Source organism: Theropithecus gelada, chromosome 14 (assembly GCF_003255815.1).
Source record: "Theropithecus gelada isolate Dixy chromosome 14, Tgel_1.0, whole genome shotgun sequence".
In the NCBI taxonomy this organism is placed as follows: Eukaryota; Metazoa; Chordata; class Mammalia; order Primates; family Cercopithecidae; genus Theropithecus; species Theropithecus gelada.
The window spans coordinates 69,120,395-69,134,239 of record NC_037682.1 but is presented as its reverse complement, the minus strand read 5'-3'; the positions used below and the strand labels follow the sequence as shown (position 1 = coordinate 69,134,239).

General features: G+C 54.3%; 1 protein-coding gene across 3 annotated transcripts in view; it reads right to left on the bottom strand.

The window, feature by feature from the left end:
• Positions 1-13,845, bottom strand: part of MYO7A (myosin VIIA) — an 87,068-nt gene that overhangs the window by 47,641 nt on the left and 25,582 nt on the right. For all 3 annotated transcript variants that reach the window (XM_025356411.1, XM_025356412.1, XM_025356413.1), the window contains exons 5-15: positions 11,335-11,519; positions 10,644-10,765; positions 10,421-10,563; positions 10,054-10,167; positions 9,019-9,172; positions 7,926-8,002; positions 7,168-7,287; positions 6,335-6,477; positions 5,119-5,329; positions 4,461-4,596; positions 1,272-1,378 (exon numbers count right to left, since the gene is read on the bottom strand). In XM_025356411.1, the coding sequence (XP_025212196.1) occupies positions 1,272-1,378; positions 4,461-4,596; positions 5,119-5,329; positions 6,335-6,477; positions 7,168-7,287; positions 7,926-8,002; positions 9,019-9,172; positions 10,054-10,167; positions 10,421-10,563; positions 10,644-10,765; positions 11,335-11,519 (1,512 nt within the window). The remainder of the gene's footprint in view (positions 1-1,271; positions 1,379-4,460; positions 4,597-5,118; positions 5,330-6,334; positions 6,478-7,167; positions 7,288-7,925; positions 8,003-9,018; positions 9,173-10,053; positions 10,168-10,420; positions 10,564-10,643; positions 10,766-11,334; positions 11,520-13,845) is intronic.

Below are 13,845 nucleotides of genomic sequence, written 5' to 3'. Positions count from 1 at the left end.
TGACCTGGAATGAGTCATATCCCCTCTCTCAGCCTCAGTCTCTCATCTGCAAAATGCAGAAAATGCCACCTGTCCCTCCTGCCTTGCAAGGTTATCTGAGCATCCGACCAAGGCATGGCTGTAGGCGTCCACTAGGGCCTGGTGGAAGGACCAGGGATTGATGCCTCCAAGGGGCCTTAGGAGACCTGTGTTCGAGTCCCTGCTCTGTCCCTGGTTCCCAGAGGACCCTAGGCAAGACTTGCCCCTTTTCTAGGACTCAGTTTCCTCCTTGAAGAAAGAAATGCCTACAGCACACACAACTCAAAAACCAAACACAAAAATCACTCCACAAACCACTCCACACAAAAACACACTCCAAAAAAAGGAGAAAAAGCCCAACCCTTTCCCCGAGCCTCAGCCCCGTGGGGGCTCGGGACCAAGCCCCACCAGGCCGCTGGGGTCTTTTACCTTCGCAGCAGCTGCTGAGTGGCGCAGAGTGCCCGATGAATAACCACAGAGAAACTACAACAGGAACCACGGTGCAGGGTGAGATGGGGAGAGGAGGGGCAAGGAGAACGTGGTGGGTCACAAAACCACTCAAAATCCACCACGGAGAGAGGGGGACCCTCAGGGAGAGGGCTGGGGTCCTGGAAGCTCTGTGATGTCTTGATGGTCCTGAGGGCAGGGGACCACCAGGCACCTGGACAGGCATGGAGGGGGCGGGGGCTGTCTTCCCCGTGAGGCCTTCCATGTACCCTCCAGGTAACCATAGGACAGGAGGAAAATATGAAATAAAAACGCATGCAACCCTGCAGGAGAAAATCTATTAGACCCTCACCCTAGGGCCTAAGGAAAGGCGGAGGGGGCAGTTCTCCCACTGTCTGATGGGATCTGCAGACATGACTTCTTTGCCAGCTTCTCTGAGTATCCACACCCACCCCACATCCTTCAGGCTGGACGTGCCCTTTCTGCCTGTGCTCCCTTTAGCAGCTGGGTTCCAGGGGGTGGACCCCCACAGTAAACCGAGCCCTGACCAGTTCTGCTCTGTGACCTCTCAGGTGACTCTTCTCTGGGCCTTGCACCCCAGCCACATCTCCCAATTAGTACAATAAGAGGACCAGATGGGAACAGCTTTGAGGCTCCTCCAGGCCCCTCCTGGAGCCACAGCAAAGCTCCATACCCATTATGTGGCCAGGGGGGCTCAGATGAAGCTATTGGACAAGGGCAGGCCTCAGACCCAGGCCTGGCCTGTGGGGGCCCTTCCCGAACAACAGAAACCACGCCCGGCTTACCATGGCGACGTCGGCCTGGAATATCTGCTTGATGAACTTGTTCCTGGAGGAGTGGACCAGTTGGATAATGTCCCCATGCAGGGTGTCTCGGTTCTTCTCCAGGAAGCCTGCGAGCAGCAAACAACAGTCACATCTCACCAGCTCTGGGAGGCCCTCCCCAAACCCACAACATCTGAGCCAGAAGGAACCTCAAAATCCACTAGTTCCACCATATCCGTTTCATGGTGGGGGACCCTGAGGCCTGGAGGGGACAGAGACTTGCCCAAGATCACAGAGAAAGTGAGGGGCCATCTCCCCAACAATACAGCTCTCCTCTTCCAGACCTGTTCAAGAAGGGCAGGGGGTCTCAGTCTCCAGGAGAAAGCAGGCCTCCTTCCTGACCAATCACCCCAAAGCCACCATAAGTCTTTTGAACTAAGACATCAAAAGGCCTTGTTAAGTAAGTGTGTGACCTGGGAGAGAATGTGTGTTGATCTGGTACAAGCTAATATTAAAGGAATTCATTAAAACCACCTTGTGATTGGACAGTGTGTTATGTTTTACGAGGACCCCTCACAGATCCTTCTATGTGGGACAGGTAGGGATTACCTCCTCTGCCCCCAAAGGGAGAAAACCAATGTTCAGAGAAGCTAAGTGAGTTGTCTAACATCACCCAGTAAGCCATGGGCAGAGTTAAGACTTGAACCCAGGATGCCGGTGCAAAGGAGATTCTCTGCACCCAGGACCCAGTACCCAGGACCCCCAGGACCCCCAGGACCCCAGGGAGATTCTCCTGCACCACACAGACCCCAGAGAAGGCTGCCACTCACAGGGACCAAGGAGTCGGCAACTGGTTAATGGGGAGGGGGTTGGTACAGTGGGGCAAGAGACAGGGTGTCCAGGGACTGCAGATGACTGAGGGGGAGTGCCACTGCACAGAGTAGGACAAAGGCTGCCCATGAATGGCAGACTGCACAGAGAACCAGTGCTAGGCTGCCCGCCTGGCACCTGGGGAGGGGGGAGTTGCAGGGGGCACACAGGAATGGAGAGTGGGCCTTGCAGTGGGATGTAATTGGGTTCTCATTAAAGCTCTGACAGACTCACTATGTGATCCTAGAAAGACCCCCATTCTGGGACTCCAGATTCCTTAACTGTTGGGTGGGAAGGATACTGCCCACAAGCTTGCTTCTCTTCAGAACACCTAATACCGCCCACTTCATAAATCCACATCATAAATAAGATGCTGTATTGAATAGGTTCTTTGTGAACTAGAAAATGCTGGTAGAATTCTTCCCAGTCATTTAGTCTCGTTTAACAACCTTAGGCAAGCCATTTCCCTTTCTGGGCTTCAGTTTCCAATTCTATTAAGGTAGATGACCCTTATGTTCCCTCCAGACATAGCATTCTATGGTTTTATAACTCAGCATAGAGATTACTCAATTATCACTTTTGTATCCTCAGCAACATCATGAAGCCTGGTACATAATAGATGCTAAGAGCATACTGGTTGAACTGAACGGAAAAATACAATCCTCTATTACTCCAAATGAAAGACCAATTTGTTTGCATGACAGTCCTTCAAACTTAATATCTGCTTCCTTCTTCCAACAATAAGATTGAATCTCACAGTCCAGTATTTTGAGGGAGCCTGAGCCGCCATCAGATTCTACCACTGCACCCTGGCTCACTGATACACTGCTGACTTCTGGGCCAGTTCAGCAAGGGAGTAAGAAACGGATGGGTTATAGCATGTTTGAATGTCTTTGGCCTTTTAAAAAAAATTAATTTTTAATTTTTTGTGGTACATAGTAGGTATAGATATTTATGGGTTAATTGGCCTTTGACTATGGGTAAGATCCCTTGAGGCTGTATGGCAGGGCTCAGGGTAGACACAGCCCATAACTGATGCCAATTTGAGGTTGGCCCTTTATACCAGGGTGGGTGGGAAGGGATTGGCAAGGGAAGTCTGCAGTCTTTTGACAAACCCTGTAAGAATTCCAAGTGAGATAAGCCCATGTTCTGACCACTCTTCTTAACTTCCAGCTTTAACATGAACCCAGTTGCATGTCCTCAGGGGAAAAGAAGATGCATGGTCTTCAAAGCTCATGCTTGGTCTTGTTGCCGAGAGTCTTAGCGGGTAACTGGGCCGGTTCTAGGCCTGACTTTGAGCCTAATGGGCTATGTTGTATCAGGTAAGGACAGTCAAGCCCCCACCTTGTTCTGAGCCTCAGTTTCCCTAAATGTACAAACAAGCATTGAGCCCATTCAAAAGAATTGAAAGCAGGGACTTGAATACATATTTGCACACTAGTGTTCAGAGCAGCACTGTTCACAAAAGTCAAAAGGTAGAAACAACCCCAAATGTCCATTTGCAGATAAATGGATAAGCAAAATGTTTATCCACACAATGAAATACTATTCAGCCATGAAAATGAGGGCAATTGATACATGCTACAACATGGTTGAAAATTAACGACATTATGCTAAATGAAACAAGCCAGACACAAAAGGACAGTCATGCCTTCACCGCATAATGACATTTCAGCCAACTACGGATACAATAGTGGTGCCTAAGATGGTAATGATGTATTTTTACTGTACCTTTTCTATGTTTAAATGCACAAATACTTACCATTCTGTCAAAACTGCCTACAGTATTTAGTACAAGAACATGCTGTACAGGTCTGTAGCCTGAGGGCAATAGGCCATACCAGATAGTCTGGCTGTGTAGTAGGCTGGACCATCTAGGTGTGTAACTATACTCTACGATGATTGACAATGACCAAATTGCCTAACGACACATTCTCATAAATGACATTAAATGATGTACAGCCATATCATATGATTCCACTTATATGAGGTACCTAGAATAGTCAAACTCACAGACAGAAGTAGAACACAGGTTACAGGGGACTAGAGGTTGGGAAAGGAGGTATCGCTCCATGCATGCAGAGGCTCTGTTTGGGGCGGCGAGAAAGCCCTGGAATTAGCAGTACTGGATGTGCGGCACTGTGAAGTACTTAATGCCACTGAATCCAACACTTGGCCATTTTAGTCAAGTGTGTGTGTGTGTGTATGTATATATATATATATATATATAACCACAAATTTTAAAAATCTTTAAAATTCCGGATATCTTATTCCTGGGCTGGAGAAGGGGAAGGCAGGGCTACAGGCAGGGAGTGACAGACAGCTGGCAGCCCTCTGTACCTTGGGTCTCATAGTAGACGACACCTGCAAAATGGTTGATGCCAAACTGGGTCTCGTGGTTGTTCTTGGGGGGAATGTAGTTCGCGTTGAGCTTGTGCTGGGAGTTCAGCTTGTGTAACATGGTGGTGTCCGTGCCCTGGGGAGTGGAGGGGCAACTGTGAGTCCACCCTCTCCTCCATGGGCCCCACTCCCCTCCCTGCCCATGTCTTTGCACCCTGTCTCTTCTTCAGGAGCTTCCCCTCCCTTTATTTCTACCTCACATAGGAGCTCTCTGGGCCCCCATTTCCCCAACTCTTAAGCGGATGAATTGGAACTACGCAACTTTGAAAGTGCATTCCAGTTTAGACAATCGATTTCCCAAGACTAAAATCATGGGTGCAATCCCGTCTCCCCCTCCCCAGCTCTGAGATATATGCTGTGTCCTGAGCACCCATTCTGTGCCAACTGCATGCTTGGATCTTCATGGCCTGGCCCAGGACCCCGTGGACTGTAGGTGATTCCCAAATGGCAGATGACTGTACTTGAATTGGCCCCAGAGCCACCTTAAGGGGTGGGTATCATTAGTCCTATTTTGCAGATAAGGAAAGCTGTGGCTCAGAGCAGGGAAGGAAGCTGTGCACGCCCAAGACCCCGGGAGGTGGCGGCAGGACCGCCCCACCTTGGGGAACTTGCTCTCCTCATCGATGAGGGAGATGATATTCATGGGCTTGTTGGCGATCATGTCCAGGGCGTCCTGGTTGTCGGTGAACTCGATGTGCAGCCAGTCGATGCTCTCCAGGTCATACTCCTCCTGCTCCAGCTTGAACACGTGTCTCACAAAGAACTGCTGCAGGTGCTCATTGGCAAAGTTGATGCAGAGCTGCTCGAAGCTACAGGGGCACAGGGATGGGGTAAGGGTGTTGTTCAGGCCCCACCCTGCAGTTCAGGGCCTGGCTCTGCCTCCACCTGCAGCGTGGCCTTTAGCAAGCTGCTCCCATTGTGGACTCCAAACTCTGAGGCAAGGGGGTTTATCAAGTCCACCTCCCTCCAGGTGCAGAGGAGGACATGGAGGCCCAGCAAGGGCAAAGGACTTGTCCAGGGTCACTCCGTGAGCCAGAAGGAGAGTTAAGGCTCTTCAGGACCCTTTCTCTTGCATGATCAAGCCCTGGGGAGGGCTGGGGATTGGCACGTGGGCACCCAAACCCCAGGCAGATTGCCTGGGAGAGAAAAAGCCCAGACGCTGGCTGGTGGGCCGTACAGGGATATTGAAAGTGGCCTTGGGAGGTGGGAAGGGGGCTGACAAGGCTTGGGAAACAGCCCCGGCTGCAGACAAGGCCGAGCCACGGACACAGCCCTGTGTGTTGAGTGTGGTGTTTTGGTGCTGGAGGAGGGCTTTGAGACATCCAAACAGCACAGGAACTGACATGACTTGCCAGGTCCTGACTTCCCAGCAGGAAGTGGGGCTCCAGGACCCACCTGTACATGACACACCCATCAGCCCCTCATATAGCCCCTAAAAGGCAGAGAATCCCAAGGGTGGCTGAGACCCCAACACAAGTGTGGCTCAGGCCTGGCCTCCCTGCTTTGAGACACCTTGCAGCATGGATCTGGGCAGATCAGCAGTGGCCAGTGGGGCCTGGAGACCAGAGGTTGCCTCCCCAAGTGTTCAGGATGTGTACAGCCTCCTCGCAACCCCAGCCAGGCTCAGCTGACCTTGGGGAGGTGAGGGACACAAGGGAATGAGAAAGAAGGGGAGAGGGTCCACCATGATGGTGGAACAGCCTGGCAAAGTGTATCAGGAGGCAACTAAATGTGCTTCACAAGAGAGAGACATGATTATTTCTTATGTCCATATTGGGGAAGGAAATTCCCATGAGAAGAGCCCCATGTGGTACCTGTTCACAGCAAAGTTCTCGAACCCAAAGATGTCCAGGAGGCCGATGGACCTGCGAGAGTTCTTCACATCCTGGGAGGGAGGCTTGTAAATTGCAGCGTTGATCTTGTCCACAATCCACACGAACAGCCGCCCGTAGATTCCCTGAAAGGAAGTGATCAGCCACTGGCACCAGCCACACCCTTCCCTGGGGGACAGGCCAGGCTCATGGACCCTTGGTGGCCTCGCTCCAGCCCTTGCGTGGAACAAAGTGATATGTGGAACCCCCAACCCTTTACTTAAGCTGTTCCCTCTGCCTGGAGCCCCTTTCTCCTGCTTGAACAGTTCCTACACATTCTTCAAGGCTCTGTTGAGATAACAGCTCCTCTCTGAGAAGCCTTCCCTGACCCTGCAGCTGGGGAAGGAGCCCTCCTTGGGGCTCTCATCTCTCTATCCAACCCTGTTTATCTCTGAGGTCCCCGAACACAGCCCAGGGCCTGGTGTGGTGGGTGAAGGCTCCATGAATGGCAAACATGTGGCTGTAGAAACAGGACCCGATCCAGCCCCGCTCTTCTGTGTCTTCTACAGAAAGACCAAAGAGAGTAACCCGGGGCTGGGAACAGCATGGCTGATCAAAGCAGGCCAAAAGCCAAGGGCCTGGGGTGGCCAGAGCTAGGAAGGTCCCAGAGGAGCACAGGCACCTGGGACTCGAGGAAGGTTGACTGTGGCCCCGGGGCAGGCAGGGGTGGCAACCCAGACGTCTACCCGCCTCCCAGGACTCCTTGGCACCTGCCCATCAACAGCCCAACTTCCCGAGAGTTAGGGCGAGCAAGCGGCCCCTTTCTTCCAGCCCACCTTGACGAAGGCGTCGCGTACGTCCAGTGCCTGCTCCCTGCTCAGTGGGGTGGACACCGTCTCCCCACGGGTGATGAGGGTGCGGCTGGTCAGGCAGCTCATCAGGTCTGGGGGATTCACCTGGTGCAGGCAACACCCCCGGTGCTCACCATCCAGCCTGCCCCTTCCCTCCACCCACAACCAGACCCCTCCACTTTCCAGCACTGGCCTGGCCCAAACCACCGCCTCCACTAAGCATGCCAACCCCAGGGCCCACGGCCAAATTCTCCCCAGCCATGGAAACCTGCCCTGGTGCTGCCTGGAAGGAACTTCTGTCTCTGACAGCCCCGCTTAACTCCCTCCAGCATGTCACCTGTCCTTTCTAGGACCATCCCTAACTCTGGCTTTATTCATCCCCGTTTTCCAACCCTAGTAAGTGTTTGCTAAAAGACAGACAGACTCAATGCATTTGACCCATGGACACCAGTGCCCTTTGCCCAGATGTGGAGATTGAGGCCCAGAAGGCAGGGATGACTCACCCAGGGTCACATAGCCCAGGGCATCACAGGGCCCCCACCTGCCCCGTCATCCCCAGGGCAGCTCCTCCAGGACCTGTGCCTAGCACAGGACCTGCACACAGTTGCTTCTCCATATTGAACAGAACTCTCCAAACCAGAGGGTCCCAGCAATGTGGTTCCCACATCCCAGCCCCCAGTGAGCTTGAACTCAACCCTTCAGACAGACAGAAGTCGTGGAGGGGAGAAAGGCCGGGCACTGACCTCAAGCAGGGATGCAGCTGTGGCCAGCGATGGCGAGAAGAGGACCTCACAGGCATCCAGATTTTCAAATGTGCGGGCTGTTGGCAGTAAGGGGCATAGCATCAGGGGAGGGAGTGTGGGCAACAGGGGCAAGGGGACTGTCCTAAGAGGACTAGGCTGTCACTCCTGCTGCCGGGGTCCTGCCCTGTCTAGCGAGGGCATCAGCACTGTGACTAAATGCTTCCCCGGGTCAAGGTGTATTTGATTAATATTCTCACCATGAGACTGCAGGCACCACGAGGGTAGGGACCATGTATGCCCCACATATGGCACCATGCCTGGCATTCAAGGAACAGACACTGGTTATTGCAGCTCTCTCCCTACTCCCAGGGCTCTTGGCAGCAACCCTGGCTCCTGTTAGACAAACTTTGGATTGCCCGTCCCAACATGTGCTCTGTTCTCAGGGCCTTTGCACAAGCTCTTCCTTCTGTCAGCTTACATTTCCCTGTGTCTCTTAGTCTTTCAAGATGACTAGACTATGATCTCCTTAGTGCTGGGATTATTCATTCCCTGGACACATTTCCTGGGGCTCCTACTCTGCCTGGGGACCATGCTGGGAACCAGAGGCAAGAGCAGAGTGGGACCCGCCACCTGCCTCAGGGGACCACCTCCCAGCCTGGCACACAGTGGGTGTCCAAGAATGTTAGATGAGTGAACATGTTCCCTTCCCTAGCCTTCTCCCTTTCCAAAGATGGCTATCCAGTCACTCACACCTTACAATGATTAGTTCAAAGATAAACCCTCTCTCTAAGACATCTGACTTTAAAGAAGAAACCAACTTTGAAGTGAGTCTTAAAGGGTCCATAGACAACTCCCAATATAGTTTAACTGTACCTCTCCATGGTGGACTGTCAGCACAGCGACACTACACCCAACACTGATTTCAAGCTAGCAGACCTGTTCAAATCTACCCACAGGCGAATTCTTCCCAGCTTCCATCCCAAAGAGGGCATGTGTTGGGACAGAAACTGAGCCACCAATACCGTGTGGGCAGCAAGGCACTGCACTGCCCTTGGAGCAGGGGTGGGGCAGGGCAAGGGCAGCGCAGCCTCACCCTCATACTGCAGGTTGCCCAGGTGCAGGATGGCGGCCAGGAGCTTCGAGATCTCCCAGTTCTCGGTGTCAGTGAACATGAGCACCTTCATGGCGGAACGGATGTTGGCGTACTCCTGGCTGTCCACCCGGCCCTCACAGGTTATGCAGTTACCCTGGTGGGCAGGGTGGGAGAGTGGGGTGCAGGAGGATGTCAGTGTACCCCCAGAGGGGCAGTGCCTGGCTGCCTGCCCAAAAGGCCCTTTCTGCCTGACAGGCCAGGCCAGCCTGGGGCCCTGGGCGCTGACCTCACCCGGTGAGCACCACAACTCCTCCAGAAAGTCTGGAGGGTCTAGAAAGCCCGGGCTCCCCAGGAACTCATTCTCCACACCTGGGGGTGCTGGTGCCCCTTCTTCCCATGAAGAAGAGCAGGCAGGTCACTGATGCCAGGCCAGCCCCTGTTGCCCACCTGGGACTTAGGCCCTACTAGGCTCCTGTAGCCCCCCCAGGGATACCCACTATCAGGGACTTGACCCCCTAGGCAGGTACTGCCTGGTGGAGACAGAGGAGAGGTAACTGCATACAAGCAGGGCATCGACGGGGGCACACCGCATTTTCTATGTGTCTACAAGATGTGTGTGTGTGCGTGCACGTGTGCGCCAGCCAGCTACAGGAAGTGTCCAGGGTCACCTGTCACACCTACAACACACACATGCACATACACACATACGCTTCAGGTGCCGTAGCCCACATGTACGTCCATGTGGCCTGGCCCACCCCAACCCAGCCCAGGCAACCAGACATGGGCTCTCCCCAAGGCTAAAGGAGTGGTGCTCCCCAAGCCAGCCTGCCATGTGCATGCCCCAAGGTCCCCCACCCTTTACTTCGTGGCAGCAATGGCCAGGGGCCCACTTCTCCTTGGTGTCCAGACAAGCCAGCAAGAAGCTGGCACCTGAGCCCTGTGACCAGTGAGACCTCAAGGCTGAGTCTGCAGCAGCCAGCTCCCTGCAATCCTAGGGTGGATGCCCCCCTAGCCAGGTGCCCGCCTGCGCCTCACCATGGCCAAGTAGTTGTAGTCAGAGGCCTGGCCCAAGCCCAGCTTCTTCTTCTGATCTTCACTCATGCCCTCCAGCATGCAGTAGAACACGTGGTAGTTCCTTTCATCTGGGGCCTGAAAATGTGGGCACAGTGTTGGGGGCCAGGGGAGGAGGGCTGGAGGAGGCCATCAGGATCTAGCCTGGGATGATGGTCTACTATTTTAACAAATGGCTTGTGGAGAAGCCCGTCGGTGGGTTTCATGGTGGGGTTTCCAGCACAGAGGCAAGCAGGCAGCAATACGGGCAGGTAGGGGAGCATCAGGGCCACACAGACCCCTGAGGCCAGGGGCCTGGGTCTATTCCTGCATCCCTGGGGCTCAGGCCCACCTGGCGACAGACGCGCGACTTCTCCAGCAGGTACTGCTCAATCTTGGCGCCCTCGATGGCGCCCCGCTTGTTGAAGTGGATGTCGATGTACTTTCCGAAACGGCTTGAGTTATCGTTGCGGATGGTCTTGGCATTCCCGAATGCTGTGGAGTGAGTAGGGTGTCACTGGCAAAGCCCTCTCCCGCTCCACTGCCTGGTCCCACCCTCGGAACCCCGGCCCTACCTTCCAGAATGGGGGTGGCCTCCAAGACCTGCTGCTCAATCCATGAGTGTTGTCCACTGATGGCTGCCAGGAACTGCAGGATCAGCTTTGTGCTCTCCGTCTTCCCAGCCCCAGATTCCCCACTGCAGAGGAAGGGAGTGGCAGGACCTGTCACAACCTACAGGGACTCCCCACCCAACTGGAACTCAGCCCAGGCTGCACCATCCACCAGCTCCCCCATCTGTAATACCGGCTGACAATATGGACCCTCCAGGGCTGGGGCAGGGCTCAAGGGCCCAGTGCTCTACCGCATTCTCCTTCACCTTCATTCAGACACAAACACCCCTGCATCTGTACTTGCCATAGAGAACAACGCATATTAGATGTGCAGTCAATGCTCTGTCTTTTACCCTCTGTCCAAAAGAAAATAGGAGCCTGAGATGTCAACTGACCACAACTTAACAGGAGCCAGCAGTAAACAAGGCTGGCCTCAAAAGCTAACGTGAGCTTTGGTAGCGTAGAGATATAATACCTGAGAAAGGGGAGGTGATTTTCTACATTGTTACACAGCACAGAGTACATAGGTCTGGTTCCTGAGGAGCTTGATGTCATTTCTGATAGCACGGGCAATCCCTAGAGGTATCAGCAGGAACCCACAGCTGGAGCTCTAGGTCCTAAGCCTGGAGCTCCACACAGGTGCTGGGCCGCCCACCTGATGATGCAGCACTGGTCACGGCTATTGCGTTTCATGTTGAAGTAGCAGTTGTCAGCAATGGCAAAGATGTGGGGGGGCATCTCCCCAATCTTCTTGTTGGTATACTGGCGGATGTGCTCTGGTGAGTAGATGGAGAGCAGCTGGTAGGGGTTCACGGCCACCAGGATGGAGCCCGTATACGTCTGTGGGCAGCAAGAGATGGGGAGCTCACTGACTCTGTGTGGGAGACTCTGACTCTAGAAAGCTCTTGGGCTCTGCTCTGGAGGGAAGAGTCCTGGCTTTGGAGTCGTGTGGGTGGACCTGGAGCCAGAATCGGGCCTCCTTAGGAGCTGGGGCAGGGCCATCCATCCAGCACTGGGTCTGGCTCGGAGTTAGTGCTCAGTGATATTTGATGAAGAGGTAGGTGGTGTCTCTACGCCTAGATTTCCTTCTCTTTATCTGTAAAAATGAGTATAACTGCTTGTGAAGATTAGAGGAGGTGGTATCTTTTAAAATTGATGGCACACAGTAGGTACTCTGCAAATGCTGACTCCCACCATGGCCTTCAGGCCATGTATCCCAAGCTTTTGGAGTGAAATTAATCAACGGGACCATGTCCGGGGGGAGGCCAGGTTGGTGAGGGAGAGGGGTGTGAGAAATGAGCTATAAAGAGCTGAAGGAGCTGGGGTAAGTGGCTTGGGGGCTGGGTGGGCCCCACTCTCTGTAGCACTGCCCCAGGACAAAGGGAGATGCTGTGCTCTGGGGGAGAGAGCACCTCCAGTCATCCTGCGCAGCATAGGCACAGGGGCCAGGTGCACCTCAGATAGCCTTAAGGGGGTTCTCTACTTGGGCTCCTCTGTTAGTGCAAAGATCAGCTGTCTGTAGGCAAGGCTTCCTGTTGTGGGCTTGGGGTCCTGCCACAGGGGACAACAGCCTGGCCCTCCTGCCACCAGAGCAGGGTGAGGCACTCAGGGTTACTTCTCCCTCCTCCCACCCCATGTCTCAAACTTGAAAAGGTCAGGCAGGCCTAGACCATAATTGGCAGTGGATGTATTGATATCTGGGGCCTGGAGAGGCTGAAGAAAGATGTCCAGGGGAGGTGACAGTCCACCCTCCCCCTCCCATTCAGGGCTCAGTGCATCACAGCAGAGCCGCAGCTATGCCCCAGCAGCCTCAGCCTACCGTGGCCATGCAGGGAGCTGACTTCCCTGGCTGCAGGCACTGCATGCTGGGGGAAACGCCCACGCTGGGGCCAGGTGGGGCCAAGACCCAGCCTCCAGTCCTGCCTTGGCTGTCCTGGACCAGGACAGCTGGCCAGAAACTGCCCTTCTCTGGGCCCAGGAAGACCTTCCTTTCCCACCTAAGCCTCTTCCTCCAATCAGCCCATGGAGGGAAGCACTTGAGCCTCACTGTGCTGACCTATTAACCGTGCCACGAGAGCCAAGCAGGAAGAGCTAGGGTGGGGTGGGGGTGGGAGGCTGGAGGGGAGCAGCCAGGCCAAGCAGGCAACCAAATAAGACACCAGCTGGAGCCGGCTTTCTGTGCCACACTCACCCGCCCTCCGCAGTTGGTCTGAGGTTGCAAAGTGCAGAGCAGAAGAAAAGGAAGCTGGTCAGTGGGGAACAGGGGCTATAAGAGCATTTTCCACGAATGGCACCCACATGGCCCAGGGCTGCTGAATTCTCAGATCAGGCTCTGCCCTTGGACCCCTCAGGCACGGTCCCCTACAGCTCGGCCCTGCCCAGCCATGGGAGCTGGCTAGATTCTGGTGGAAACCTGCATCAGACTAGGAACCAGCCCCAAAGAACGTCCCTTTGGCAAACCTCAGTTTGCTCATTTGTAAAAGGGGAGGTTAACACCCACTTCCCTTGGCTGTTGTAAAGACTAAAGGGAAAAGACATAATTTTGCCAGGTGCCTGGTACATAAACGCCACCTTCCTTTCTCTCTTTTGAGGCAGAGTCTCGCTCTGTCACTCAAGCTGGGTGCAGTGGCTCAATCTCAGCTCACTGCAACCTCCATCTTCTGGGTTCAAGAGATTCTCCTGCCTCAGCCTCTCGAGTAGCTGGGATTCCAGGCATGTGTCACAATGCCCAACAAAACTTTCTTCCTGATTTCTTCTTAATAATGTGATGCTCAGCCATCTGGCCCATGATCCCCACACAGCACAGGCTGATGCCATGCAGCCATTCAACAACCCTCTGCTGAGACACACGGGGAGGCTGGGGTGTGAGGGCCCTGATGGAGGCACCTAGATCTCATGAGGTAGGGGTGTAGGGGAGGGAGAGCCAGGGGGCCCGCCCGCGAGTAGCAAGCACAGAGGCGTGAAAGGGCGTGACATTTGGGAGGTCTGCTGCTGAAAGGTCACCCCGGCAGTTGTGGGGATGAATGGTAGTCACCCAGGCTGGAGGCAGAGGCCGTTTCAGACCTAATGGACCAGCCTCCGGGAAGTGGTCAGAGCTCAGTGGAGGGAGGCCCTGGGAGCAGGCTCCGTGGCCACATGCAGGGCACGGGCAGTCCAGAGAGGGAAA